The 27,552-nt window shown below is 39.8% G+C and overlaps 1 protein-coding gene across 7 annotated transcripts in view; it reads left to right on the plus strand.

The window, feature by feature from the left end:
• The first annotated feature begins 1,864 nt into the window (after positions 1–1,864).
• Positions 1,865–27,552, plus strand: part of LOC26515191 (unconventional myosin-VIIa) — a 381,684-nt gene continuing 355,996 nt past the window's right edge. For 3 of the 7 annotated variants that reach the window (XM_014904700.3, XM_044714626.1, XM_044714625.1), the window contains exons 1-2: positions 1,868–2,121; positions 20,007–20,122. In XM_014904700.3, coding sequence (XP_014760186.1) covers positions 20,012–20,122 — 111 coding nt within the window. In that variant the 5' untranslated portion in view covers positions 1,868–2,121; positions 20,007–20,011. Of the gene's footprint in view, positions 2,122–2,478; positions 2,563–20,006; positions 20,123–27,552 lie in introns of those variants that run through there. The other 4 variants (XM_014904701.3, XM_032453966.2, XR_001408371.3 and 1 more) reach the window with 3 other exon arrangements.

The following is a 27,552-nucleotide window of genomic DNA, read 5'->3' on the forward strand; positions in this document are numbered from 1 at the left end:
TCTCTTAAAGCTATCTATTTCGTGTAGCTCCAGTGTAAACGGATCATAAGTAGAACTTTTATCATCGAACCTACTTCGAGTGGCTCCTGTGTAAACGGACCACAAGTAGAGCTTCGCTATCTAATCTACTATGAGTGTTGCTCCCGTGAAACGAACCACAGGTAGAACCCCCGATACCCAACCTACTTGGAGTGTTGCTCCCGTGAAACGGACCACGAATAGAACCCGCGTTACCCAACTTACTTCCAATGTTTCTTCCGCGAAAGGGACCACAGTAGAACCCGCGTTCTCCAACCTACTTCGAGTGTTGCTCCCGTGAAACGGACCACAAGTAGAACCCCCGTTACCCACCCTACTTCGAGCGTTGCTCCCGCGAAACGGACAATAAGTAGGACACACGTTCCCCAACCTACTTCGAGTGTTGCTGAGCCAGCACTCTGCGAAAGTTTCCAATGCTTTGATGTAAGTGGAGTGGGTTTTTGAAGAGCATTTACTACAAAGCGGAGTCTCGGAATAAGACCCCCATCAAATGTTTAGTACAAAGGCGAATCATGGAGGCGATGGAGTGAGTCAAGAACAGCTTCATTTCTTAGCGGGCTCAAACGGTTTATTTCCCAGGCAGATAAGGTCGGATAACGCTAAAAATTGTTTAGGTACCAAATATGAACTGATCGAGTTGAATCGACGGTTCCTTCGCCAGGATCACCGACGTGTCTTCGCGAGTTTTATCGAGTTAATAACTTCACGAGTTAATAACCACATATATCGGGCTATTGGTCTCGCAGTTTTTGGCTTTGAGGAGTTGAGAACTTTGTTGTGCCACATAGTTCAACCGTTAATTCGATTCCCCTTGTATCGATTTCAGACAATTCTGCTGCAAGTGCAAGTGCAAGTGAAGGATGAGAATCTACTCTCCACGATGTGGGCTCTGGCCAGGATACTGGAGCTGACTCCTGGGCGTGACGGAGTGAACTGGGTATTCAGAAAGTGAAGTGAGCTTATATAAGCTGTGTCTGCTTTCCCTCAATGACTATGTTGAATGCCCAGCCTTCATGTTGGGCCAAGCAACCAAAGGCAAATGGTGTTTAAAATAATCAATACAAGTTCTTCTTTCACCACGCGGAAGCACCGCGCGGTCAATGTTTGGGGTGCGTTTGTGTTGAGTGGAGCGTCTGAGTCTGGCAGGCATGCTGGGAAGAAAGATTGCATACGGTCGTGACTGATTGTGTTAGGATTTTTCTATTCTTTGCCGCTTATGTTGTTATTGCTGTACCCGAACAGGATAAGATCAATGAGGGTCCCTTCGTTTTTGTGTGGCCTTTAAATAGATGTCTCAGGTGGCCTTGTAGTTGGTCCAGACCTTTTGTTGGTCCAGAGTACATGATGCATTATTTACTACGAACCGTATCAAAAAACAAGCCCCCAAAGAATTCAACAAAATATACTAAAGCTAAAATGAAATTATCGTCCAAAAAAACTATTAGGAAATATAAATTTTTCTCATATTTGTTAGTTTTTGTACGAATGTACCGATCGTTATTATTTCTACGCCACAGCAGAGCATTGCAGGGTAAAGCTAGTAATTATATGCTGTATGTGATTCTGTGATATTTGCTTTGTTTATTCACAACAAACCAATTTCTGATTGCGTCACGCTAATTTTATATATTTGTATTTATATATTGCTACATACATATAAGTTATTTAAGTTGCAAAAATTTATAATGTAAAATATTTTACTGTTCCATTTTTCTGATTCAATAAAGGACATTTCAATATGGAATATTTTAAGGTTGTTTTTCGTTAAGGAATATACAATTCTAAATATCGAAATAAAACAATCCTATTTTATTCGATTATTAGGGATTTTAAGTGCAACAATTTCGCATTCAAAACTTATACATATATTTCCACACATATGCATGAAAGCTCCGATTGTTTGGATAGGCGATAATAATTATTTTAAAAGGTGTTCTTATAAAATACAGCACTCATTTACTCCAGTAAGGAGTATAGAATACGATAGCAGTTTAATACAATGTACTGAAACAAATAATAAATATTTCGTTAACAAATCATATTAACATTTATATTGTAATTAGGTTTGGTGTAGCTCAAAAGGTAAAATTACTCCTAATAATAAAATTATAAAAAAAACAACAACAAAATTTCGAAAATATTACCATTTATAACAACTTACAGACATTAAAAATTTAAACTTATACTTATTCATATCTGTATATTTTTGTATATATACACGTATATTCCCCTGTATATGTACATATGTATGATATTTCCCAAATGGGCTAACTAAAAATTTGTTTGACAAAAAATTTGCTCCAAAAAATATAATATACATATGTAGTTTCAAAGGATATTTACATACATATGTATAACTACATTCTCAATTAATAGTTATGAAGCAGCTTTTAATAATATGAAACTTATTTATTGTCCCATTCAACTTTAATGATTCAGAATACTGTACATATGTATGTTTGATCGAGCTGATCCTAGTCTGATGTTTTTGGAGTTACAAACAATTGAAGCACAAGGAGCTGTGTATGTATATATTTCTTAGGTTCATGCGATAAGAAACAATAAAGACAATTGTGCAGTAAAGTGCAGTGTGTAGCATAACCTGATATAATTGGCCGATCCTCCGATCCTTATGAGAATTTCATTATCAAAACAATTTATCATAATGTATTTGAAAGTTAGTATCTTCAATAACTTAACTGACATTGTCGATCCTTCAGTTATGTACATACATACATACATAGTCGGCCGATCCTAAATAAATTTTCAGTCAGTTCAGTTTCAGTAAATCAGTGTAACAAAAATAGAATGCCCCAAAAAGATTGAAGGCTCTTCCCATCAATCAGTAATATGGCTCCATACATGTACATAATTAAACCATCCCGACATTTTACTTTGTATTTGAATTAGGTGTGGAAACTCATGAGGCTTTCAAATAAAACATATTATAATTATTATATTAAACATTAAATTAAGTCTGACAAATATAGTCACTATATGTTAAAAAAATTAGCCTTTTTTTATATTGAATAATGTATTAATACAAGATACGAATTTGTTTTAAAGAAAAATTTTCATGATCATAATATAACTACACTTTTAAGAAATTTAAAGAAAATCTTTGCATTTTTATTTACTTGTTGAATCGACCATAATTTACAATCTATATTTTTATTTTTAGCCTAATATTATTAAATTAATAAATGACTTATATTAAAACGGGCTTCTAGGACAAAAATGTCGATGTCCATATTCTTCCGCCTCCTACAAGTCCATGTATCAAGTTTTATGTTATCAAGATTAATGTTTATACATATTCGTTTTTATACGACTACGAAAATGAGTAAAATTTTTACTCGGTATGGTTTCGACCTTCATTTCCCCACATCTTAGATTTTTTTTCTTATTCGAGAGATTAGACCCCTACTAATTATTTTTTTTCTTTTTTCTACATTTATTTTAATGTTTTTTTCTTGTATCACTAACCATACAACATTTTCACAACTTATTTCATACAATTATATTTCATTGCCTCAAGGCCCAGAGAGCTTCGTGTGCTTAGCATTAGAACAATATTTTCGGCACTTTCTTTCGTGCAGCATCTGTGCTAAAATTCTAAAGCAGCCGTGGCCGTTTAAGATCTGCGTCAGTCCAAATTTTACCTCACCATATTTTCTCTTCAAGCAACTCTCCTTGGCCAACTCATGCTGGCAGCTCTGGAATTTTGTTTTAGCCAGAGACGATGCGCTGATAGGTATTCCTCACTGCTTCGATGGCTTTGGCTGCAATCCGATTCACCAGACAACAGTATGTATGTATTGCATTGGCGAGAGGTGTCTTGCTCGGGCTATGACCTACAGAGCCTTCGGTAGCACTTTACAGGCATGATCAATGAGGATGAAGCAGTACGACTTTGTATTTGGCCGGGGCTGCTTCAGGCAGCACTGATTTGTGTTGCCGTAAGTAACTGTCATAGATGGAATAGTTTCATGTTGCCCCGATGCGCCGTTACTACGGAAGTCCGCCACAATAGAAGGTAAGATCTATTACCGATCAATTGTATCCTACTCTGCTAATTGTGTGCAGAGAGTCTGTGTTCAGCAGGGCCACGTCTAAGGTGGCAAATGTAGTTAGGAGCTTGCGACATAATTAATTATTGAGGTATTAACTTCTTTCTTTCGTCCAAGCGTTGAAATCTCTGCCAAAAAAACCCATTTTGCCCCTGTACCCTTGGCTTTGCGCCTTAATTTTTGTTTACACTTTTGCTAATTTTATTAAGCTTACCGTCTTGTCGGCGGGTTACCAATTTAATGAGGACATATGAACTGTCCGCTTTCTTCGCCCCCAGCCATTCTAGATTTGGGGAGACGTTGATTTGTTCCTTCGGCATTCTTCATCTCATTTGCCAATGGGTCCCATTTTGCTTTATTATCCCCAGCGAAGTTTTGCTGTTCTTTTCCGGCTGCGAAGTGGGCAAGAGCGGATCGCGTTGTATTTTTGGGGTGCAGTCATTTGCCCTCTGCGGAGTGTTTTTATACCCTTGCAGAGGGTATTATAATTTTGGTCAAAAGTGTGCAAGGCAGTGAAGGAGACATCTCCGACCTTATAAAGTATATATATTCTTGATTAGGATCTCCTCCTGAGTCGATATAAGCATGTCCGTCGGTCCGTCTGTCTGTCTGTTTCTAGGCAAACTAGTCTCTCAGTTTTAGAGCTATCGAGTTGAAACTTTGCACACAGCCTTCTTTTCCTTGCAGGTAGTACATAAGTCGGAACGGCCGGGATCGGTCGACTATATCCTATAGCTGCTATATAACTGATTGATCGGAAATGCCATAACTTCGTTGTTTTTTAAGATAGATTGTTTTTTAAGAAGAGATGGGACTTTCCACACATGTTATATTTGACCAACATATCTTTTGTACAAAATTTCATAAGGATCGGCCGACGATATCCTATAGCTGTCATACAACGATCGGAATTGGCATAAATTTGGTGTTTTTTAAGTTAGAAAGATGGGACTTGATACAGATTCTATTTTGGACAAAATAATCTGATTTGCCAAATTTCATAAGGATCGGCCGACTATATACGATCTTCTATATATCTAATAATATAAGATGCGTGGCGCCACCTAGCGGACTGCGACTGAACTGCAAGGGTATATCAACTTCGGCTCCGCCCGAAGTTAGCTTTCCTTTCTTGTTTTGTATTGCTTCCGCTCCTAAACCGAAGGTGGAGCAAGTTTATTTGTTCTTGTGAATGTAACTTTGGGAAAAATAACACAGACGCGAACCACGCAGCCTCCCAATGTGAGACAAACGCTGAGTGGATTTTTGAAAGATGGGAGGAAAAGGTAGGTGATGAGAGTAATCCGTGTTTTAACACACCATTTTTCCACCACTCTCATTCGTTGAAACGCGATCGAGCGCAACCTTTATGTGTAGCCTCTTTGCGCCGTTTTTAACGCTTTGACTAGGTACAGGCCCTGGCGTGAAAGGGAAACAAATTTTCGCAGGAAGAGAAAACTGCTTATCCTTACTACACTTTTCGCTGGTCCATGCAACTGGCGGCCCTGTGACTGTGACCAGATAAGGATCTCCTGGATCGTGAAACCTTCCTACTTCGACAGGTGCCCATCACATGTGCCATTTACTAGGAGTTGCTGTGAGGACCTTCTGTGTCGGCCTTCATACACCCTGCCGTGCGACATTGGGGATAAGCTAGGGTGTCCAGCGCCCCTTCGTTGCAGTGTTCCAGCTGCCCTGGCATACTATGAGCACCCTCCCCCTGGCATCCTGCTTTATCGACGCAATAGTAATAGCTTCTTTGTCTTGGAAATGAGAGAGAGCGTCGTTCAGCTTTTAATAGTCCTTCCTTAATAGTTAAGCTTCCCTGCTCAATCCTTCTGCTTTGGACCTTCCGAACTTAGGAGGATCCTGGGGGAACTCTCAATGAGTCCATGGCCTTGAATGTATTCCAGGGCCTCGTAACGTCTATCATCACCCCAAAGTTCCTTATGACTCGATGATAAGTGATAGCCATGTTCCCGATGGCTACCTCTGTCGTCTGCAGCACCTTGCGACTGCTAACCATCAGCGCTCCCGTTTTTGATTGCTCGATTTAGGCACTTGTCGATCGTTTTGATGGCTCCGTTTTGATGCCATCTGATGCTTATCCCGATGACTAGCTACTCGCTGGGAGATGCAACTTTAAAATACAGTCGTACATGATGTTCCTCCTCAAGTCTTAGAAATGATCTTTGCGGAACGCAAAATCTGTAACAGGTTTTTCAAAGCCTCTATGGCTGCTGAGACCTTCGTAGCAATCCTCCTCTGAAACGCCTTTATCTAGCAGGCGAAATGGCCTGTAGGACGACTACTCACTCTCGGCTGTCTTGGTTTGAGGAGCTTTTGCAATTGTTAAATAATTGCGCAAATCTGACCGTGTTCAAAAGCAAAACCAATTTTAGTGCTCGGTTTAAAACCTAGTCTGGGTCCATCGATCGATTTTTAGGCATGCCGCAGCGTGTTTGCGAAGGCATCAGCCCTTTTGTTGGCCTTCTCGATGGGAGGTTAACTATAAATCTCCTCCCCGCACAGTGGTCGATTTGGCCTTCCTAGCAGAACAAAACTATTTCCAAGAGACTGGTACGCTTATTGTTTATGAAAATATTTACTCAGGGGTTCTTGGGCTGATAACGAATCTGGAGTTAGATTTTCAAAATTCATAATGGCGGATTTAATATGGCGGACATAAGATTGAAAAACTTGATAGATTTTGATGAAACATTGTATCTAGGAGTTGAAGTTAAAAGCTGAAGTTGGTTTTTTAAAATTCAAAATCCAATATGGTGGATACAACCTCGAAAAGTAAGTGGATTTTGATGAAACGTCGTATTACCTTGTGTTCATCATTATTGAAGTCTTTTTTTATTCAGAATGTTTCCAAACACATGATTTTCTACCGCTAATAATTTGCGACACTTTTTTTTTCTTCGTACCACACCAAAAAAAACTTCCCGTTTGGTCACAGACATCGTTCCTAATATTTGATATAATATGTGTTTTTTTAAATCTAATAGTTAGTTCACTTCAGTGTAAGAAATGGCAGGGAAGCGGAACACGTTCGATACACTGTTCGTTAACAATGTTCGATAGATTACTGCAGCTCGATTATCGATAGAAAATAAAAATAATTTATATCGATATTATCAGTGAACTACTGGTAGCTACAATTTAACATAAAGGACACTTTATCGAAACATTTAAAATTGAATTAAACGATACTAGATATGCCAAATCGACCACTGTGCCCCGGAAGCATGTTGGCTGTGTAACCTCGAGCAAAGCATAGCCTCATAAACACCAGAGGGAAAACTGTTACTTATAAGTCAGTTGCTCTTGGGAGGCTGGCGTATATGAGGTCTATGTCCGAGCCTAACCTGGCTCTGCTGAATGTTTGCTTGGGCATCCCCTGTCCAGCGCCCACGCATTGAAATCGGTGCGACCTTGTATTCTTATTCTTATCGTCCAGCATTGATGATTAAGCTCGGTGACCCTCATCCGTCCCCATCTACTGACCAACGCACAGTGGTCCGGCTAGTGGGAAAAAGTGGTCATAAATCAGAAACTCAACATAGAGAGTTCAAAATTTGTGCTCGGGGGTTTTGGGGGTCGCTGATTTCGAATATGAAGTCGAAATTTCAAAATTCAAAATGGCGCCTCAATGTTCGGCCGACTGTCGTCGCATGCAGACGTGTTTTTTATTGTGCTCCGTGAAAAAAATATTCAATAAAATCATAAAAGTGCAGTGACTGGTCTAAGAAATCTACAATAACGCGAAAAGACGCTTTTTGCGATGAAATCGCTAATTTTTATATTGATTAATTAATTAATTAATTAATATAAAACACAACTCTCAAAACTTAAACTAAATCAACCTCGACTGCAATGAGCTTAAACGACGTTCGCACACAACGTCAACGTGAGCAAGACGAGAGACGGCTCTCAGTACAAAGAAACAACGCGTACTTCTCTTTTAAAGCAACCGAAAACCATGCAAGCTCTGATCAAGCGCGGTCAATTACCCCCAACTTGACCGAATTCTTAAACGTAGAGAGCGAGAGAGCGCGTTCCTGCTCCCCCTCGATGCCATCGATGTCTCTGCAGCCAAAGAGTGCAGTAACTAACACCTCAATTTCTTTGACAACGTCAACAGTAACAACAACAACAACCGCAACTGTATCGACAGCTCGTTTAACGACGTCATCAGCTAGCAGCGCAAATAGTAATACGTCCGCGCTGCCCGAAAACCAAAACAAAAACAATGACTATATTAAGCCGGCTGTGCAGACTGGCATGGATCGCTACATCCAAATCAAAAGGAAGCTGAGCCCCCTGAATTCCAAACGCAAAATAATCCGTGGCAATGCTAGCCTAGCAGCAAAAGAAACGCCCATTAACTCAAACCGATTTAAAATCTTGGCAGACGCCGATGAGGTTGAGGCGGTCGAATCCACTGAAGTTGAGAAAAGGAAGCCAAAACCTCCGCCTATCTATATACGCGAAAAAAGTTCCAATGTTCTTGTCAACAAAATTATTGAGCTTATTGGTAAGGATAACTTCCAAATAATACCCCTTGTAAAGGGCAACATTCAAGAAACAAAAGTTCAAATGAAGTCTGAAGATAACTACAGAGTATTATCAAAATATCATACCGAGAATAAAAAGAACTTTTACACATATCAGCTAAAAAGCAGCAAGGGCCTGCAAGTCGTACTTAAGGGCATAGAGCCCGAAGTAACGCCTGCAGAGATAAAAAAGGCGCTACAGGAGAAGGGTTTTAGCGCCAAGACAGTCTTTAATATCCTTAACAGGGATAGAAAGCCGCAGCCACTCTTTAAGGTTGAGCTCGAACCAGACACCAAGCTCCTGAAGAAATACGAAGTGCACCCAATATACAATCTTCAGTACCTGTTGCACCGCAGAATTACAGTTGAGGAACCGCACAAAAGCAATGGCCCGGTACAATGTGCGAACTGCCAGGAATATGGCCATACAAGGTCATACTGCAAACTGCGCCCGGTGTGTGTAGTTTGCGGAGAGCTTCATGACTTCGCACACTGCCCAGCGAGCAAAGATGACAGCAACTCGAAAAAGTGCGGCAACTGCGGTGGCAATCACACTGCTAATTATAGAGGATGCCCAGTCTATAAGGAGCTGAAAAGTCGCATCCACCAGAAAGGAATAGCTGCCCGCACCCAAAATGGACAGTTCACGGCGTCCAGATCAAACCCTGAAGTCTTCTTCTCGACTGCAGCCAGATCCTCACTAGGACCCATTAACTCTGACAAAAATGTGACATACGCAAGCGCCTTAAAATCAGGACTGGCGACACCTGCCTCAAGAAGCTAATTTCTGCAATCAGCATACCAAGAACCGAACACGGCTCAGCAACATCAACCAACAGAGCAGCCAAAAAGCAACTTTGAAGCTATGATATGCAGCCTACAACAAAGCCTGACGGAATTTATGTCGTTTATGCGCACAACTATGCAAGATTTAATGCGAAACCAAAATCTACTGATTCAAATGCTGGTTTCACAACAATCCAAATAATGGCTTTCCTACGGATATCTACGTGGAACGCTAACGGCGTTTCGCAACATAAACTTGAGTTAGCTCAATTCCTACTCGACAATCATATCGATGTAATACTGCTTTCGGAAACACACCTTAGGCCTTAGGCCACATCTATAAATATACAACTAAATACTGGCAACAAACTTACACTAGCCGCCGTATACTGCCCCCCTCGCTTCAATATAGCTGAAGATGAGTTTATGCAGTTTTTCAACACACTTGGAGACCACTTCATAGCAGCAGAAGACTACAATGCCAAGCACACACACTGGGGATCCCGTCTCGTGACTCCAAAAGGGAAGCAGCTCTATAATGCAATTATCAAAGCCAAGAACAAGCTCGACTATGTTTCTTCTGGCACACCAACATACTGGCCGGCACACCCAAGGAAACTACCAGATTTAATAGACTTTGCGATTACCAAAAACATCCCTAAAAATCTGATAAGCGCCAATTGCCTATCGGATCTTTCATCTGATCACTCGCCTGTCCTGTTTATTCTACTGCGACATCCAGGAACATTGGAACAACCATTAAAATTGACCACACAGAAAACCAATTGGGTTAAGTACAGAAAATATATCAGCTCACACATTGAGCTAAGTCCTCATCTCCACGATGAAGCCAACGTAGACAGCTTTGTTAATTCACTTGAGTCTGTACTCGTCTCTGCAGCTCGTGCCTCAACATCGCAAACCATAAATACACAAAGCAATAAAAAGACAAATCTACAAATCGAACAGCTCGTCCTCGAAAAGAGGCGTTTACGTCGCGATTGGCAACTCCACAGATCGCCATCTGCTAAGCAAAGCTTTAGACATGCCTCACGTCAACTTACTAAAGCCCTACAGCAAGAAGAAGCTTATGTCCACCGCCGCTACATAGAGCAATTGTCAACTTCTAGTACAAAACACTCACTATGGAGAGCTCACCCAACTCTAAGCTCACCGAAAGAAACCGTGATGCCTATTAGAAATCCCACAGGCGGCTGGGCGCGCAGCGATGCAGACAGAGCCAGCACGTTTGCCAATCACCTTAAAAATATCTTCCAACCTAATCCGGCCACTAGTGCCTTTACTTTGCCGACTTTACCATATGAGCCTCAGCTTCAACATGAACCAATCGAGTTTCGCCCAAACGAAATCGCTAATATCATCAAAAACCAACTAAATCCGAAAAAATCACCAGGCTGCGACCTCATAACTCCCAAAATGATCATTGAGCTTCCATATTGCGCCGTCTGCACTATCACCCAGCTCTTCAATGCCATCGCAAAACTTGGCCACTTTCCAGCGAGATGGAAAAAGTCAATTATAATAATGATAGCAAAGCCGGGAAAAGACCACACAATTCCCACGTCGTATAGACCTATAAGCCTACTTTCATGCTTATCTAAACTCTTTGAGAAATGCATTCTGACTCGAATAAACACATACCTAAGGATCCAGGAAGGAATCCCGTCACATCAGTTTGGGTTTCGTGAAAAGCACGGAACAATTGAGCAGGTCAACCGGATAACAGCAGAAATTCGGAATGCATTCGAAAAACGCGAGTACTGTACCGCAATATTTCTAGACGTCTCTCAATCATTTGATAGAGTCTGGCTAGAAGGTCTAATGTACAAGATCAAGACAATGCTCCCTTGTAATACCCACAAGCTTTTAGAGTCTTACCTTTACGACAGAAAATTTGCTGTGAGGTGCAACACAGATATATCTGACGAATTCACTGTTGGAGCTGGAGTTCCTCAAGGAAGTGTACTCGGACCAACATTATATGTTCTCTACACAGCAGACATCCCGACAAGCACACGACTAACAACATCTACGTTTGCTGATGATACAGCTATTCTTAGCCGCTCAAAATGCCCGATACAAGCAACTGCGCAGCTAGCTCTTCATCTGGTGGATGTTGAAAAATGGCTATCAGACTGGCGAATTAAAGTAAATGAACAAAAATGCAAGCACGTTACGTTCACCTTGAATAGGAAAAACTGCCCGCCCCGTACGCTAAACAACACCCTACTCCCGCAAGCAAACGAGGTAACATATCTAGGAGTACACCTCGATAGAAGACTCACATGGCGTCGGCACATAGAAGCTAAGAGAACCCACCTAAAGCTTAAAGCCAGCAGCCTTCATTGGCTTATCAACGCTCGGTCTCCCCTTTGCCTTGAATATAAAGTCCTGCTGTATAACTCGGTACTTAAACCTATATGGATGTACGGCTCCCAGTTATGGGGGAATGCCAGCAATAGCAATATTGACATAGTCCAGCGAGCTCAGTCGAAGATCTTGAGAACAATCACCGGGGCACCGTGGTACGTTCGCAACGAAAACATACATCGCGACTTAAACATTCTTCCAGTCAAAGATGTGATCGCAGAACAGAAGGAAAAGTACTTTAGCAAGCTATTGTCGCACCCTAACCACCTGGCGAGAGGTCTAACAAGGTTGAGCAACCAATCACGACTTCGTCGCAATGACCTACCCACCCAGCGACCGTCTTGAGGAACGCGCAACCATAATGCAGTCTTAGTCTACTGTTAGTTAAATGTTAAGGTTAAGATTTGAAAACTTATTTTTAGTCTCAAAATTAAGAGAAGATCCAATAAATAAAAGCAAAGTTTAATTAAAAAAAAAAAAAAAAAATGGCGCCTCCAATATGGCAGTTGTTACTTCCGTAAGTAGCTGGTGAATATATTATCTCATTTTTCACGACCCCAGAGAGTACCACGTGGAGGTAAATTTAGACTCTCCTTTTTTTTTTTTTTTTAAATTTTGTTACATTTTTTTATAACTTTTTTTCAATTTTTTTAAAATTTAAAAAAAAAATTTTTTTCTTTTAATTTTTAAAGAAATTTTTTTTTTAACTAAAGAAATGTTAAAGGAAAATTTCACTGCAATAATTTGTAAAAATATTGGCTCACTAAGAATCACTATCTGAATCTGAGCAGACGTTCTGATCTAATGGCAGCCTCAAAAGTTCCATAACCTCTTTTGCTAGAGGCTTTGTTTGCTTTTGAGCGTATTTTGATTTTGAAAGTATTACTGGATCAGAAGAAATTAGCAAATTATGCATCAAATCCATCATGGTATCTTTTCTTGATATTTTTCGTGTATTATTTTCTCGAAATCTTTTTAAATCTTTATTACAGAATTAGCTTAGCAGTCTTAGCTTCAGAAGCCTTTAAGAAAAGGAATAAATCCCTCTTTGTGGGAGCAAAAGGCATGATTTTCGGAATTCCGTGTGCTATTCCATGTAAAATAATATAATCTTTCGAAAAAAGGCAAAAAAAATTATGTCAAATGCGTCTCGCATAAATAATTTAAAAACTCTGAAAGGGTGGTTTTGGAAAAAAAAATCTATTTTATTGTGGAAAAAATGCTCGCATTCGCATTTGCGCAACTTTGTGCAACAAATTTAAATTGGATATTGTAGTGCAGATGTATACTAATATTACCTATATAGTCTCTCGGTCGAAGTTGTTCAAAGGCTAAAAATATTAGATTTGGAAAAAATTATTTAAAAAAAAAAACGATTTTTCGCTAATTAAATGAGAATCCCATCAATAACACAGCTCCACAAAAAAAAAAAAAAAAAAAAAAATTCAGAGATCAGACCATACCTCCTATATGGATTTGGGGTCGCTGAATCCGAATCCGTGGTCAGTTGGTCGCCATCACGTCAGGTTTTCGAGAAAATAATGGTTGAATAGTCGAAAAACGCCGTTTTTGGCCATTTTCGAAAAATCGTACCGCAAAATTCTGATGTGTTACAAACCTAATTCAAAATGGAAATGAAAGGCTGATTTGTGATCTTTAAAACGAGCTAAATGCCAAGTTTCTTCATAACCTCAAAAAACACACTTTTCACTTTTTTTGAGGTTATGAAGAAACTTGACGTGATGGCGTCAAACTGACCTCAGATTCGGATTCAGCGACCCCAAAAACCCCCGGGTACCATGTTTTATTTGAATATGCTGAATTTTGAAATTTTTGTGGTCGGCATACATTTTTTGCTAAGATGCCTACATATAAACGCACCCCCTGTCCTAACGGTGCATGCGAAAAATTTGGCATGGAGCTCGTTTTAAAGATCACAAATCAGCCTTTCATTTCCATTTTGAATTAGGTTTGTAACACATCAGAATTTTGCGGTACGATTTTTCGAAAATGGCCAAAAACGGCGTTTTTCGACTATTCAACCGTTATTTTCTCGAAAACCTGACGTGATGGCGACCAACTGACCACGGATTCGGATTCAGCGACCCCAAATCCATATAGGAGGTATGGTCTGATCTCTGAATTTTTTTTTTTTTTTTTTTTTGTGGAGCTGTGTAATAGAATACATATTGATAAAATTTTTTATTGATGATATAGTTTACACTAATAATGAACTGTTACAATAAAAATTTCATAGGAAAAATGTTCGTAAATAAAAAAAAAATTACATTATATTTTTATAGGATCTTCGCCACTTATCACTTTTAAGGCTAAAAATTTGTATGTAAACGGAATTGAAAGTAGCTAATACTTTGGGGAATTATAGTTCAAATATTCAAGAATTGATGTGCATTAGAAATTTTTAGATCCAGGACTATTGAAAAATTGGATTTATGGCAGGCATCCGGACCACTGTGCAACGGTTAACGGACCAAGGTTAAGATTAAATCCTAAAATTCTCTTATCTTTCATCCACCACCTTGCTTAGACATGGGGCATCGACTGATCGACTCACAGACTGATGTCTCAAGTCCTTCAGCCCCTTTGCCTTTCAATAGAAGCCCTCTACTAAACCTTCTGCAGCTGCGGAAACAATAGAGGACAGATTCCGTCAGAATCTTGCCCTTACAGTGTGTCCCATTTCTAGGCATCTGTAGCAACGAGCTACAACTCCCTTTCCTTGAGGTGACGGGCTCTAAGCTCTGGTCGTGACCCCTGGGTTAACCCCCCACCATTGGGCCTGCTCTACTGGACTTTATTTCGTAGATTGGCGCCTGTAAAACCCGTGCCTGTCGGGCTGCCCCCGGTCTGCAAGGCCTGGACGAGGCTTTGCAAGGGTCTGCTGGCCCTTTTTCACTTTTCCGGTGCCTGCTAGCTCGCATCTGTGTTAGGTGTTTTGGCCGTTTGCATCTTGTATTTTCCGACCAGTTACCCATAAAGTTTTTCCCAGGCGAAGGCGAAGTCAAGCAAGTTGTGCAATAACCAGAAACGGTTACAAGCGAATGTGGTACCCATAAGTTTCTCGTTAATATGCAACTCGATAAAGAAAGAAGTCAAATGCATTAGTTTCTCAAGTTAGATGATGCTTTCTCTGAAGGATTGCAAGGAATAGGAAAAACAAATATCTTCCAAGTCAATCTTGCTGTTGAGAACATGTAATCAGTTTCCCAGCCTCCATACCGAATTCCCGACCCGATAAAACCATCTACATCAGAGTATGCCATCCAGGTGGTGCTAAAATAAAAATACGAACGGTAGAACAATGATAGACTATATGTTAATTATAGCCGCCTGAACAAGTTGTTAAAGAAGGAGAATTTTCCAGTACCAAATACCGAAGGGCGTCTTCAAGAGGAAAAAGAGGTTTTAATAATATTACGTCACTTGACTCGAATAGCGACATTAAGAAGGAACCTAAGATTCGCCAAAGTGGGGATCCGTAAGTTTTTTGAGTAATTGTAATTTATTTACTTCAGGTTTCGTCTTTTTGGATAAATATAGGGAATATGCAACTAGAATCTACAGCCTTCCTTTCAGTTATTTGAGGAAAAGTAAATGAAAATTAGAAAAGGAAAAAAAGAAGCTAAAAAGGAAAGGAAAACTAACTTCGGGCGGAGCCGAAGTTTATATACTTTTGCAGTTAAGTAGCAGCTTATATTATATAATATATATTTATATCGGACCGTATATAGTTGTCCCATCGTTATGAGAATTTCACCATCGAATCAATTTTTAATTAAAACGTTAGAAACAGCCCCATCTTTAAAAATAGCAAAAATAGCATATGGCAGCTAAAATATACAGTCGGCCGATCCTTATGAAATTTGGCAAATCGAATTACTTTGCTCAAAATGGAATCTGTACCAAGTCCCTTTAACTTATTTATTTATTTATCTACAGCTAGCTTGTAGTTAAAACTAGAAGTTAACTGGCGCGGAATAGCTATAGCGACTAGTGGCCTTCAGCTCAACCCTCTAACTTAAAAAACATTAAAGTTATGGGATTTCCGATCAATCAGTTATATGGCAGTTATATGATATAGTCGACCTATCCCGGCCGTTCCGACTTATATACTGCCTGCAAACAAAAGAAGGATGTGTGCAAACCAAATGTCATTTGGTCGAATGTAAAAACCTGCCTGGAACCCGAATTTCAGCCCCCCTAGCAAAACTATCTCGCCAATTAAAAAGTCTGCAGAAAAATTTTCTCGTAGTAATGAACTGTAACCCTGTAACTAATTCGACAGGGCCTGGCTAGATGGCCTCATGCATGAAATCAAAATTGTAATGCCAGAGTATATGCATTTACCACTTGTGTTCTATATGATATAACTGATTGATCGAAAATGCCTTAACTTTAAAGTTTCTTAAGTTAGAGGGACTTTCTACAGATACCATTTTGGGCAACCTAATCAGATTTGACAAATTCCACAAAGATCGGCCGACTTTATCATGACTTTGATCAAAATCACCTCCTGATTCGAGATAAACATGTCCGTCTTTTTGTTTCTACGCAAAGTAGTCTCTCAGTTTTAAAATTATCGACTTCAAACTTTCTACACAACCTTCCCTTTTTTTAAGGGGGCAGGATGGTTTCAGGGGCTGAAAAAAAGCACATTTTTGCGATTTTTTTTCTCATTTCTGAGTGAATGAAATGATCCAATTTTTTTACACGATAAATGGCTATATTTGTAGAGTATTTAAGAATATTTTTTATTAAGAAATAATTATTATTTATTCCGTGACGGCAGTCGGCCGGAGTCGCTTCAAAAAATTGGTCTCATGCGGTGCGTAAAGTCTGGCCTTACAGTGTTATCTAAAATCAAAAAATTGAATTGATTTACTTAAAATATTTGTTTCTTGTGCGGATGAACGAAACCATTTTGAAAAATATGCAATTTTGGATTTTTGGCGCGGTTTCAAAGTCAAAAGTGCCATTTTTACATAAAAATCCGCCCATTTTTGCACCTAAAAAAAGTAAAAAAATTAAAAAAAAAAAAAGCGTTCGTTCATCCGCAAGTATTTATTGTATTAAAGATGTGTACAAAATTTTATTAAGATCCGAGCATTACTTTTTGAGTTACGTTACGCACCGACTTGAAAAAGTTGTTTTGAGCAAAACGCGTCTAAAGTTTTAAAAGCAATGGAAAGTATATGGAGAGAAAAAAACTAGAAAATCGGTATCTCAGCAAGTTTTAGTCCGATCGACATGAAACTTTCACAGGATATTTCTAAGATAATGTTCTATTATATAAAAAATTTCTGAAAAAAAAATTTTTTTGAAGTCTCAAACCATCCTGCCCCCTTAAGAAGGATAGGATCTATTTTGGGTTAACTAATTTGGTCTTCAAAATATTATGAGGATCGGCCGCCAATAGCCTATAGCTGTCATATAACTGATTGATTTGTATTAGAAAATAGATTTGGTGGTGAAATTATCAAGGATCGGCCAACTATATTCGATCCGATATATATCTAATAATATAAGCTGCTACTTAATTGCAAGGGTATATCAACTTTGTCTTAGCCCGAAGTAAGGTTTTCTTTCTTTTTTTGATGAACTAATCCGATTTACAAACTTTTATAAAGATTGACCGACTACATTCTATAGTTGGCATATGACAGAACTATTTGAAATGACACAACTATGGTGTTTTAGCATATCTATTATATCGAATTTTAGCATATCTGGGTTATCTGTGCGAATGATGAGTTTTAAACAAAGAGCTTGCTGTTTTACCAATGGTAACACTTTTAACGAATTGTTTCCATTGATGAAACATGTTTACGGCGATTATTAATTAGCCCGTAGCAGAGTGCACGAGTTTTCCAACGTTTTCGAAATGGCCGTGGACATAAATTTACCTGATGTTTTCCTTTTCGGAAAAATAAAAGGAAATAATTTGCCCATGGGCACAAATGGAAAACGTTATGCAGACATAGAAGCCGTTCAAAATGCTTGCACCGGCATATCGGCCAACGAGCTAAAACACACGTTTGACATGCTTTTGGATAGTGAAAAAGGTTGTATTGAAGCTGAAGAAGACTATTTTGAAAAAAATAAATAGATTTTGCCGAAAATACCTTTTGTTTCCGTTTTTTAAAGTCCGGTTTACTTTAAAATGTACCTTGTTTATCCTCTACCCTATGTATAAAACTGTTTTGCGATCATGACTTATTGAATCAGTGTTTGTCCTAGAGGCCTACTGTGGGTAGCCACTTGCCCAATTTGCATTTGAAGGTCGCTGTTTTAGATTGGTCGACAATATCTACAACCACAAAAATTCCCAGACCAGTTGGTGCCTGAAACCCATTCAGTTTGTGGCTCCCTTTGACCAATGTTCACCGAGAGGGGATCCTCATGATAGAAAACTCAGCAACAACTAAAGCGTATAGATTGCTGTGAATCGCATTAACAAGGTAATTGAAAGAAGAGACTTAGTTTTCATGGATACAACTATAGGTGCATCCTATGACCATGGGAAGACAGCAATTTGGGATGAATTGGTGGCAAACGGTTCGCAGACTTCCGAGGAGGATGACAAGAAGGAAGCAGCTGGAGGGGATCACGATTCTGATTGTTCAGACTCATCGGAGAGTGAAGGTGACGGCGGCAAATAAGATCAGCGCGTTCGTGACCTGGCGTCCAAAGAAAATTAGGACATATAAACCAGAACGCCTACGAAATCAATATATCATCTTGAATAATTTAAAAGCAAACGATGTCCATATACCCGCAACATATGCAGAAGCAGTGCAGTCTGAAATGGGTCAAGAGTGGGCAATCGATTCAGCACGAGATCGATGCCCCCATAGCAAACCCCACATGGGAGCTCCAGAACTTACTAAAGGGAAAGAAAGCCATTGACAGCAAGTGGGTCTTCTGAGTTAAAGCGGACAAAGATGGTAAAGCACAGCGCTTCATTGGATGGTAAATCACTGCACTACCAACTTACTCAAGGTTGGTAGAAAAAAGCATTATGGGATAGACTTTTTTGAAACTGTCTCACCAGTGGTACGATATTCGTCCGTAAGAATGATTTTATCTCTAGCAGTCGAGCACAAATTGTTCTTGCACCAAATGGATGTTGCGACCGCATACCTAAATAGTACGCTGAGTGAGGAGGTGTTTATGAAGCAGCCTGTCGGATGCTTGAGTGTTCTCCACCTCAACTAAGTGTGTAGGATCAAGAAGACGCTATAAGAGCTTAGGCAGAGCAGCAGAGAGTAGAACACGAGGACGTGTTTTCAAAGGAATTGAGATTCATACCCTGCGCTCGTGAACCATGTGTGTACACGAGAAATAGATGTAAAAGTATTAACCTCATTGCAGAATACGTTGATGACCTTCTGGTGGCCAGATCGAGAGAATTGATTGACATAAAAGAGTCAATCTCTAGGAAGTTTAAGGTAACTGACAGTGGACTTAATCATTTTCCGGGAATAAGAAACATCGCTGCTGAGGGAAATAAACGGTTATTCTATGAAGTCAAACCTAAATCCAACTATGTGCATCAACATTTTTTTAATTTCTTCAAAAGTTCAACTCGGATTGCATGTACATGTATTGCATGGTTCTTAAAGTTCTACAGAAATATATTCAAAATAAATTATAAATTTTGTACCTTGAGAAATATAAACATATGACACATTAAATTTTTAAATAAACTTAAAATTTTTTTTTAATATAAAAACATTAATATTTTATTTGTTGGTAAATATTGGTGATTGTACTAAAACTTGATTGTGTAAATACTTCGAAATGTCCGATTGCTATGAAACTTTCTTCACAAACGTTGTAAAATATATTTTAATATATGGGTAAGTAATTGGGCAAATCGGTCGAATATATCTTATAGGTACCAAATAATTAAACAATCGGTAATGTATCCGGAAATGGATTTTATTATGATAATCTTATCCGACCTACGAATTTTCATACCGTTCGTTTGACTATAGCTTATATCTGCCACATAACTAAAGAATAGCAGATGTCACAACAAACAAAACAAAATTAGGATAACTTATGTTATTTATCTCTTTTTATGCAATGAAATTTAATTCTATCTATACTTTAAAGGTTTTATTTATATTTTCAGATATAATGGAGAACGTCTTAAGAATTGGTATATCAGATATGACTGAAATGTCGGAAATAAATGAACTTGGAATAAACGAAAATCTTAATCTCCGGTATTGCAGCGACATAATCTACGTATCCTTTAAAAAAAGGTTTTATAATCGAGTTTTTTAATTTTTTCCCGGTACTCCTCTTTTTCCCCCACACATTTTTTTTCTTAAATAATATTTAATTGAAAATATTTTTTGTTTGGAACTACCATCCATATTTTAAAAATATTCAGACTATTCTGAACTATGTTTTTTATAAACTGCATAAAAACTTCTGGTCAAATTTTGATAAGGACGTCTCCGGCCCTATAAAGTTGATTTTATTTATGACTTTAAACTTTGCACACTTCCTTCTGTTGTTTGCACGCAGAAAATAAGTCGGAACGGCCGGGTCGACTAATGCTCTAGCTGCCATATAACTAATTGATCGGGAATGCCACAACTTTGGTGTTTTTTAATTTTAAGGGTTGGAACTTTTTATTTATCTACAAAATTTCATAAGGATCGGCCGACTATATTCTATTGCTGTAATATAATTAAATGATCGGAATGGGCATAACTGTGTTTTAAGCTAGATAGATGGGACTTTCTTCGGACTCCATTTTGTCCAACTATATACGATCCAATATATGTATACATAAGGTTGTCAAAAAAGTCTTGCGGTATTTTTATTCCATTTTCAATTGTTCATAAATTTGGTTACAATAAGTGCGATTCAAGTCAAATATGCGCCGTTTTGTTCGATGACGCGTTCCCAACGAGATGCCAACTTCATAATGCCCCTCTCATAGAAGCTCGCTTCCCCATTGGCAAAAAACTCGGAGAGCCAATTTTCACAGGACTTTATTGTGGCCAACATCAGACTACCAAGCGCGTTCCCCATGGACAGAAACAGGTGGTAATCACTTGGTGCGAGATCCGGACAATTCGGCCTCTGTTGATCAAAGATGGCCCCTTCTGCATGAGTGCTGTCTTCAAGCGGTCCAGTTGTTGGCAGTATAGGTCCGAATTGAGCGTTTGGCCATAGGGGACCAGCTCATAGTGAATTATTCCCTGCCAATCCCACCAAACACACAGAAGAACCTTCCTGGCCGTCAACCCAGGCTTGGCCACCGTCTGGGTCGCTTCACCGCTTTTCGACCACGACCGTTTGCGCCTTGCGTTATCGTAAGTTACCCACTTTTCATTGCCAGTCACCGTACTCTTCAAAAACGGGTCGATTTTGTTGCGATTTAGAAGCAATTCGCATGCGTTGATACGGTCAAAGTTGTTTTTTTGCGTCAATTCGTGTGGCACCCACACATCGAGCTTCTTAGTGACTCCAAGCTTCTTCAAATGGTTTATAACGGTTTGCTGACTTATGCCCAGCTCTATACCGGCTTGAGATGCATTTTTGCCTTTACCGTAGTAGTTATGTAAAATATGCCGAATTTTCTCTTTATTTTGCTCCATGATTGCGACGCTATAATTTACTAACGACTTAAAAGAAAAGAAAATCGTGAAATGCGCGTGAAATGAGCTTTCCAAAAAGGTATAGTATGACCTGATGCGACGAATAAAACAAGAACAACGCTTTCAGCGTCAACTAGCGAAAATACCGCAAGACTTTTTTGACAACCTAATATAATAATAAGCTGTTACCTAACTGCAAGGGTATATCAACTTCGGCTCCGACCAAAGGTAGCTTTCCTTTTTTGTTTTATTTAAATTCGGTTCAGCATAATTTGTTTTGCCACATTTTGAAAAAAAATGGCTATACCGGCTATTGAGTGCATTCCGGGTCAATAAATCAGGAGGAGTCAAATCCGGTGATCTCGGTGGCCAGTAAAAATCGCGACGAGATGAGACGAGTGATTATTTGAGATGAACCGTTTCGGAAAAATTAGCTTCAATTTGTCAGATGGGTCAAAATTCGTCAGAATTTAGTAACTAAATTGTGAATTGTCAAGTCAGTACAATTTAAGCCATGAATAACTTAACACTAAAAGAACGTGTCAAAGTAAACGTATCGACATTCTTTAGCGAATAAGGTTCAATTGTGATGTTCAAGTTTCAAAACGCAGCGTGCGTCAGAACGAAACTAGAGAGGCAAAAATCGCCTGCCGACAATACTATTCGTCATTTGGAGAAGGTATTTTTTTTTTACGTGTTTCAATGGCGAACCGGCCATGTGGTGTTTCAGTTCTATCTCAGCAGTTGTATGTCAGTTGTATAGTGTGGAGGAAGACCCCTCCGTATCGTACAAGTGGCGACGGCAGCATTTAATTTATTTTAAAGGGTTGTGGAATATTCCCGTACAAAATACAGATAACTCAACTATTGTTGCTGCATCTGGGGCTCTGAGAATCCTCACGTCAGTTATGAGGAACCATCACAAGACAAAAAAGTGACGGTTTGGGCGGGTGTTTGTCCCTCAACCATCATCGGCCGACTGCTTCGCCTTTCTTACTTCTTTAAAAAAGGCGAAGCAGTCGATGGCTAGCGATAGCTGTGGACGCTGTTGACAAATTGTGTTCCCGGAGATGCGTCCAAAGGGTCTAGAAAACTTTTGGTTTCAACAGGACAGGGCTCCATATCCAACAGTAGACGATACAATGGAGTTTTTGCAGCGATAACGACTGGCCGCAAAGTGTCCGCCCAAGGGTATTCGCACCGACCAGTATATCGGGCGATATACTCGAGAACGTCATTGAACGTCATGGAAAAATTAAATGCTCGTTAAGAAAAAATCAATATAAAGAATCAAGAAGAAAGAATTGTAAAGAATCAATATAAATAAACACGAAACATTTTTCATTAATTTTTGTTTTTTTTTTTCAGTAGTTTTTCAATACTTTTATACTGAAACGCGAGAATGGCACATCTTGTACATTGGGCTTAGAAGCAGTCGGTTTCTTTCTCAAATCCGATTTTGAAACTGCGCAGTTATTTTATTTTTTCCACTTTTTAATCTTGTAGTGACTTTTAAAATTTGATTGTTCATATTTTAGTTTTAGTTATTCTTGATAGAGAGTTTGCGACATAATTATTTTTATACCCTTCCAGAGGGTGTTATAATTTTTGTGAACAGTGTGGAACGCACTCGGAAATGTCTCCGACCCTATAAATATTCTTGATCTGGATTACCTCCTGAGTCGATATAAACATGTCCGTCTGTCTGATGAACGCTATCGAGTTGAAACTTGCACACATCCTTCTTTTATTTGTAGGCAGTATATAAGTCGGAACCGAAAGCTGCCATATAACTGATTGATCGGAAATGTCATAACTATGGTGTTTTTCAAGTTAGAAAGATGGGACTTGGTAATTAACCTATCTGTAAGATTTTCGACCCCGCCTGAAAACTTAGTTCTTGTGTATCAAAATATTTTTAAGAAACCTTTTACTACTTAGTCGTCCATGTAAAGAAAGGATTGGGATGGTTCTAATCGCGAAATAAATTCCCGTAAAATTCTTTAGTCAACATTTTTTATCATAATATTTTCGAAAACCTTTTACTACTTAGTGGTGCACGTAATAGAACGCTTGGAATGGTTCTAATCTCAAAAAATTTAATCTCATCATTATTTACACCTTAAATGTGGTAACACGGTATGCGCCAGAGCTTGTTGAAAATTAAGTTATGTCTGGAGTTTTTCTCTTGAGTAATGTGGTGGAAGACGTCGCTAATAACTTTTTATTTATTTGACAGTAGTCGATTTCTAATCTCCATAGTATTCTTTTCCAGGAAGTTTTGTTTGGGCACAAGAAGTAAAGAGCTATTGTATTCTGATACGTAGAATTCGCAACAATGCTGCGGCTAGCTCAAAAAGATTTTGGGAACGTTCCACCGAATTTACATATTCGACATGACTGCCCGAGCCCAGAAATAATACAGATAGCTTTACTACTAATAATGCCTCTTTTATTTAAATAAAAATAGTTTATTGTAAAGGATTCGATTAAGTACTTTGCCCCTTCGCCGAATCTTCGCTGTTCCTCTGTCTACTTCTACTAGGCTCCGTCCTCGGCGCTTGTCCTTCTGTTCCTAACCAGTCGCTGTTTCGGTTTGGTCGCCAAGATCCCCACTCTCCAGGACTTCGCCAGCCAGTCCTACCATTTCCGTTCACTTCGAGAATCGATCCAACATTGCCAGTAACATTGAATCGGTCCAACATCGCCATCGTATTTACGGTTGTTCCTCTGCATCCCTCGGCTGAAGTTACTTGTTGTTATTTTAAAAATTATTTTTCTTTCGGCTAAGGGTCGTGCTGTCGGTGAGTCGTGGTTCTCTTTCAGAACCTCTCTCTCATGTTCGCCGGTACGCATAATTTCCACAAGGCCATTTCCGTCTATATGCGAGACGTGGCGGTAAATCAATCCTGCTTCTTCTGTGTAATCTTGTTTTTTTGTGGGTTTTTCTGCATCTCCTCTATAAGCGTCCTTATCCACACGCATTCGGTGTTTCCAATTGCTGTGGTGCTTCAAAGCTTTTCTATTTTTGGCTGGAAAGAGCGTCTACGACTACATTAAGCTTAACCTTCCGGTAGCTGATTATGTAGCTGGATCCGGTAGCTGTGTCGTTCCACCAAATTTATTTATCCGACGTGATTGCCTGAGCCCAGAAATGACACCGAGTGCTTCGTTTTAATAATACTTCTCTTAATCTAACTTGTTTACAACGTTATTGCAAAGGTGAATCTCACCGGAGTTGACTTCTCCGCCGGACCCTCTCTGCTTCTCCTGTCGTTGCCGCTCCTCTCCGGCGTCGAACGTCGATGTCCCTGGCTTACTGATTTTGTCCTTTTTGTCCAATCGGTACACCTCCCAGCCATACGCTGGGCAGGATACGTTTTCTTGGAGCCCGGTAGCCGGACTAGGGCACGAAGAGCCTTTCTACACCTAACGACACACCCACGAGTGCGTTCGCCAACCAATCACTTGCGTGCATACGATCTGCATTTATGCCCTATCAGAGGTTGGGCGTCGCGTCTCCTTCACTCCAAGTGATCGCTGTGCGTATGCCCCAGCGAGCCTGGATCAGGAGTCTTCTGACTTGACCAGGGTGAACTTTTCTGTCCTCCACTCAACACTTCCAGCGCCCCTAGAAGACACGGTCCTGATTTGCTCCAGTGGTCCTTTTTTTATAGAGCTATAGGCGCCCGTTAATCATTGTAAATCTCCCTTCCCACCATTAATCCTTCTTGATTTTCGCCGTTAATCCTAGTTACCCGATATCTCATCGAATTTCCACCTGTCTTGGCGTGTGGGAGATTTAATCTCCTCATACTTCCCCCCTTCTTTGGGAACGTCAAAAGTGACAAGGTTCCAGGCTCTTTAATTTCTGTCCCTCTCTTTCTTTCGTTTTTTTTGTGGATAAACCTATTCACCTCTTTTTTTATTCCGTAAACAATAGGTTCGTGATCCTATCTGTTTCTCATCCTACTATTGGTTTTAGCAAAAACTTTGACTCGTTCGGGTTTTTTTTCCCAACTTTCTTCTTCAATATATAAATATATACAATATAAAATATAAATATATAAATATATATATTTATATACATATATTCCAGACATATATATACCAGATTCCACCAGGGAAACAAATAAATTCCTGTATAGATGATACCCCCTTTCGCATCCTCTTTATTTATTTTAAGGGGGCATGCGCAGTGGAGCGCCAAAAAATAGACATTTTTCCCGAACTTTTTTTTGGCAAACTATTGAATTTTTTTGAAATATTGCTTTATTATGTGAAAGTACATCATTTAATCTTAAATTTGAAAAAAAGTAGAAAATATTGAGCAGTTTCAAAGTTATGCCCCGTCGAAGTAAGGTCCGTTTGAAAAACACGGGTCGCGGTGACCAAAACTGTGGAAAAAAAATATTCGACAAAATGGCGACCTATCAAAGCGGAAACAAAGCATGACCCCCTATGTTGTAAGCTGGTTCTATACGGCCATAATCAGACCCATACTACTGTATGGAGTGCTTGTATGGTAGCCTGCCCTCAAAAAGGAAAATTTCCTTAAAAAGCTGGAAAAAGATGGAGAAAGCAGCAGCACTATGTATCAGCGGTGCACTACTTTCTACCCCAAACGTAGCACTAAATGCCATACTCAGCTTACCAAATACAAGAATAACTGGTATTGTACAAGCAAATGTAGCGGCTATCAGGGTAAGGGAAATCTAGCAATGAGCCACCTTAACAAGTGCAACTCCACCATTTTACTAAACGATGCTTTCATTCCCAGCGGTACAGACTACTGTACTTCCAGGGAGTATCCACAAACGCCCTTCCAGACCCTCATTCCAGATAGAGAGGAGTGGTCCCACGTCGTGAGAACGCACGAAGCTTTTAAACTGATGGCTATGAAACTATATAGACTCATACAAGCTCCAACTTAGGAAAGCCAACAAGAAAAAAAAAGGTAAGCTGGGAGACCATCCCCATATGTCGGCTGGTCCGCCATTGCTGTCCTAAAATTTAACAAAAAAAAAACATCACAACTACTTAGGATGAGAAAAACCCGCATCAGCACGGCTATAAGAGTCATCACGGAGCAGCCAGTGCAGTGGGAACATATGCTAGGCTAATGAATTCACCCTACAACGACAACTGTCGCAGCTGCAATTAATTTTTTCTTTGTGTTGTTTTTCATTGTTTATATTTTTTTTCAGTGAGTGTTGATGGGTACATATTTTTTTTTTTTTTTAATGTTTGTTATTTATTCTTTATTGTATATATTTTTGTTTTAATTCTTAACTTATTTTTCCCGGGTGAACCACACTGAAGCCCCCGCGCACCCGAAAACACTCCATCGCCACCTGCCAGACGACGGTCCATATGCCGGTCTTCTTCCGCCGTTGACTGGACTCTTGTTCCACTTTGCGCCTCAGCTCCGGCGACCAACTCTCCTGCGGCACCACTCCTCCGCCTCCTACCGAATCGGACCTCTTGAGAATGGGCCTCGGCGGCCTCTTCTCCTACTTTTTCTGCCGCTGCCAATGTCGGCTTTGCCTTCGTGGCGGGCCACACCCATGGCCCTCGCACTCATGGCTCCAGGTCCTCTTTCACTGCATCATCTTGGGGGTGTGGGGTGGCTGGCCTAGCCGGCTGCCACTACTGATACGGCCACTCGCGTGACCCCGTCATCCGACGCTTTCTTCCTGCACCGCTTGCATCTCCGACGCGCTGCCCTCTTCGACCATCTCTCTGGCCAATTTCGCACTGGCCCTTGCCAGAACCAAAGCTGCCTTCGCCTCGTGCCTTTCCTTGCATCTTCGCCGTTTGCGACGAAAGCTCGTTAGCTAGGGGGTACTGGGCAATACTCCGCTTGCTCCTTTGCCCACACTATGACGCCAATTTTTGGGCTCCTCAAATACTTATTGGAGCTTCGCTGCATTCTCTGAGGGCGTGACCCGTGGCACGGGTTACGAAGCATGGCGAGTATCCCGTGGAGTCGAACACGCTTGAGTTCACTTCCAGCATTAACTCTGGCCAGTGCTTGTCCCATGTCCTCTGATCTTCGCCTGC

The sequence above is a fragment of the Drosophila ananassae genome, chromosome 2R (assembly GCF_017639315.1).
Source record: "Drosophila ananassae strain 14024-0371.13 chromosome 2R, ASM1763931v2, whole genome shotgun sequence".
Classification (NCBI taxonomy): domain Eukaryota; kingdom Metazoa; phylum Arthropoda; class Insecta; order Diptera; family Drosophilidae; genus Drosophila; species Drosophila ananassae.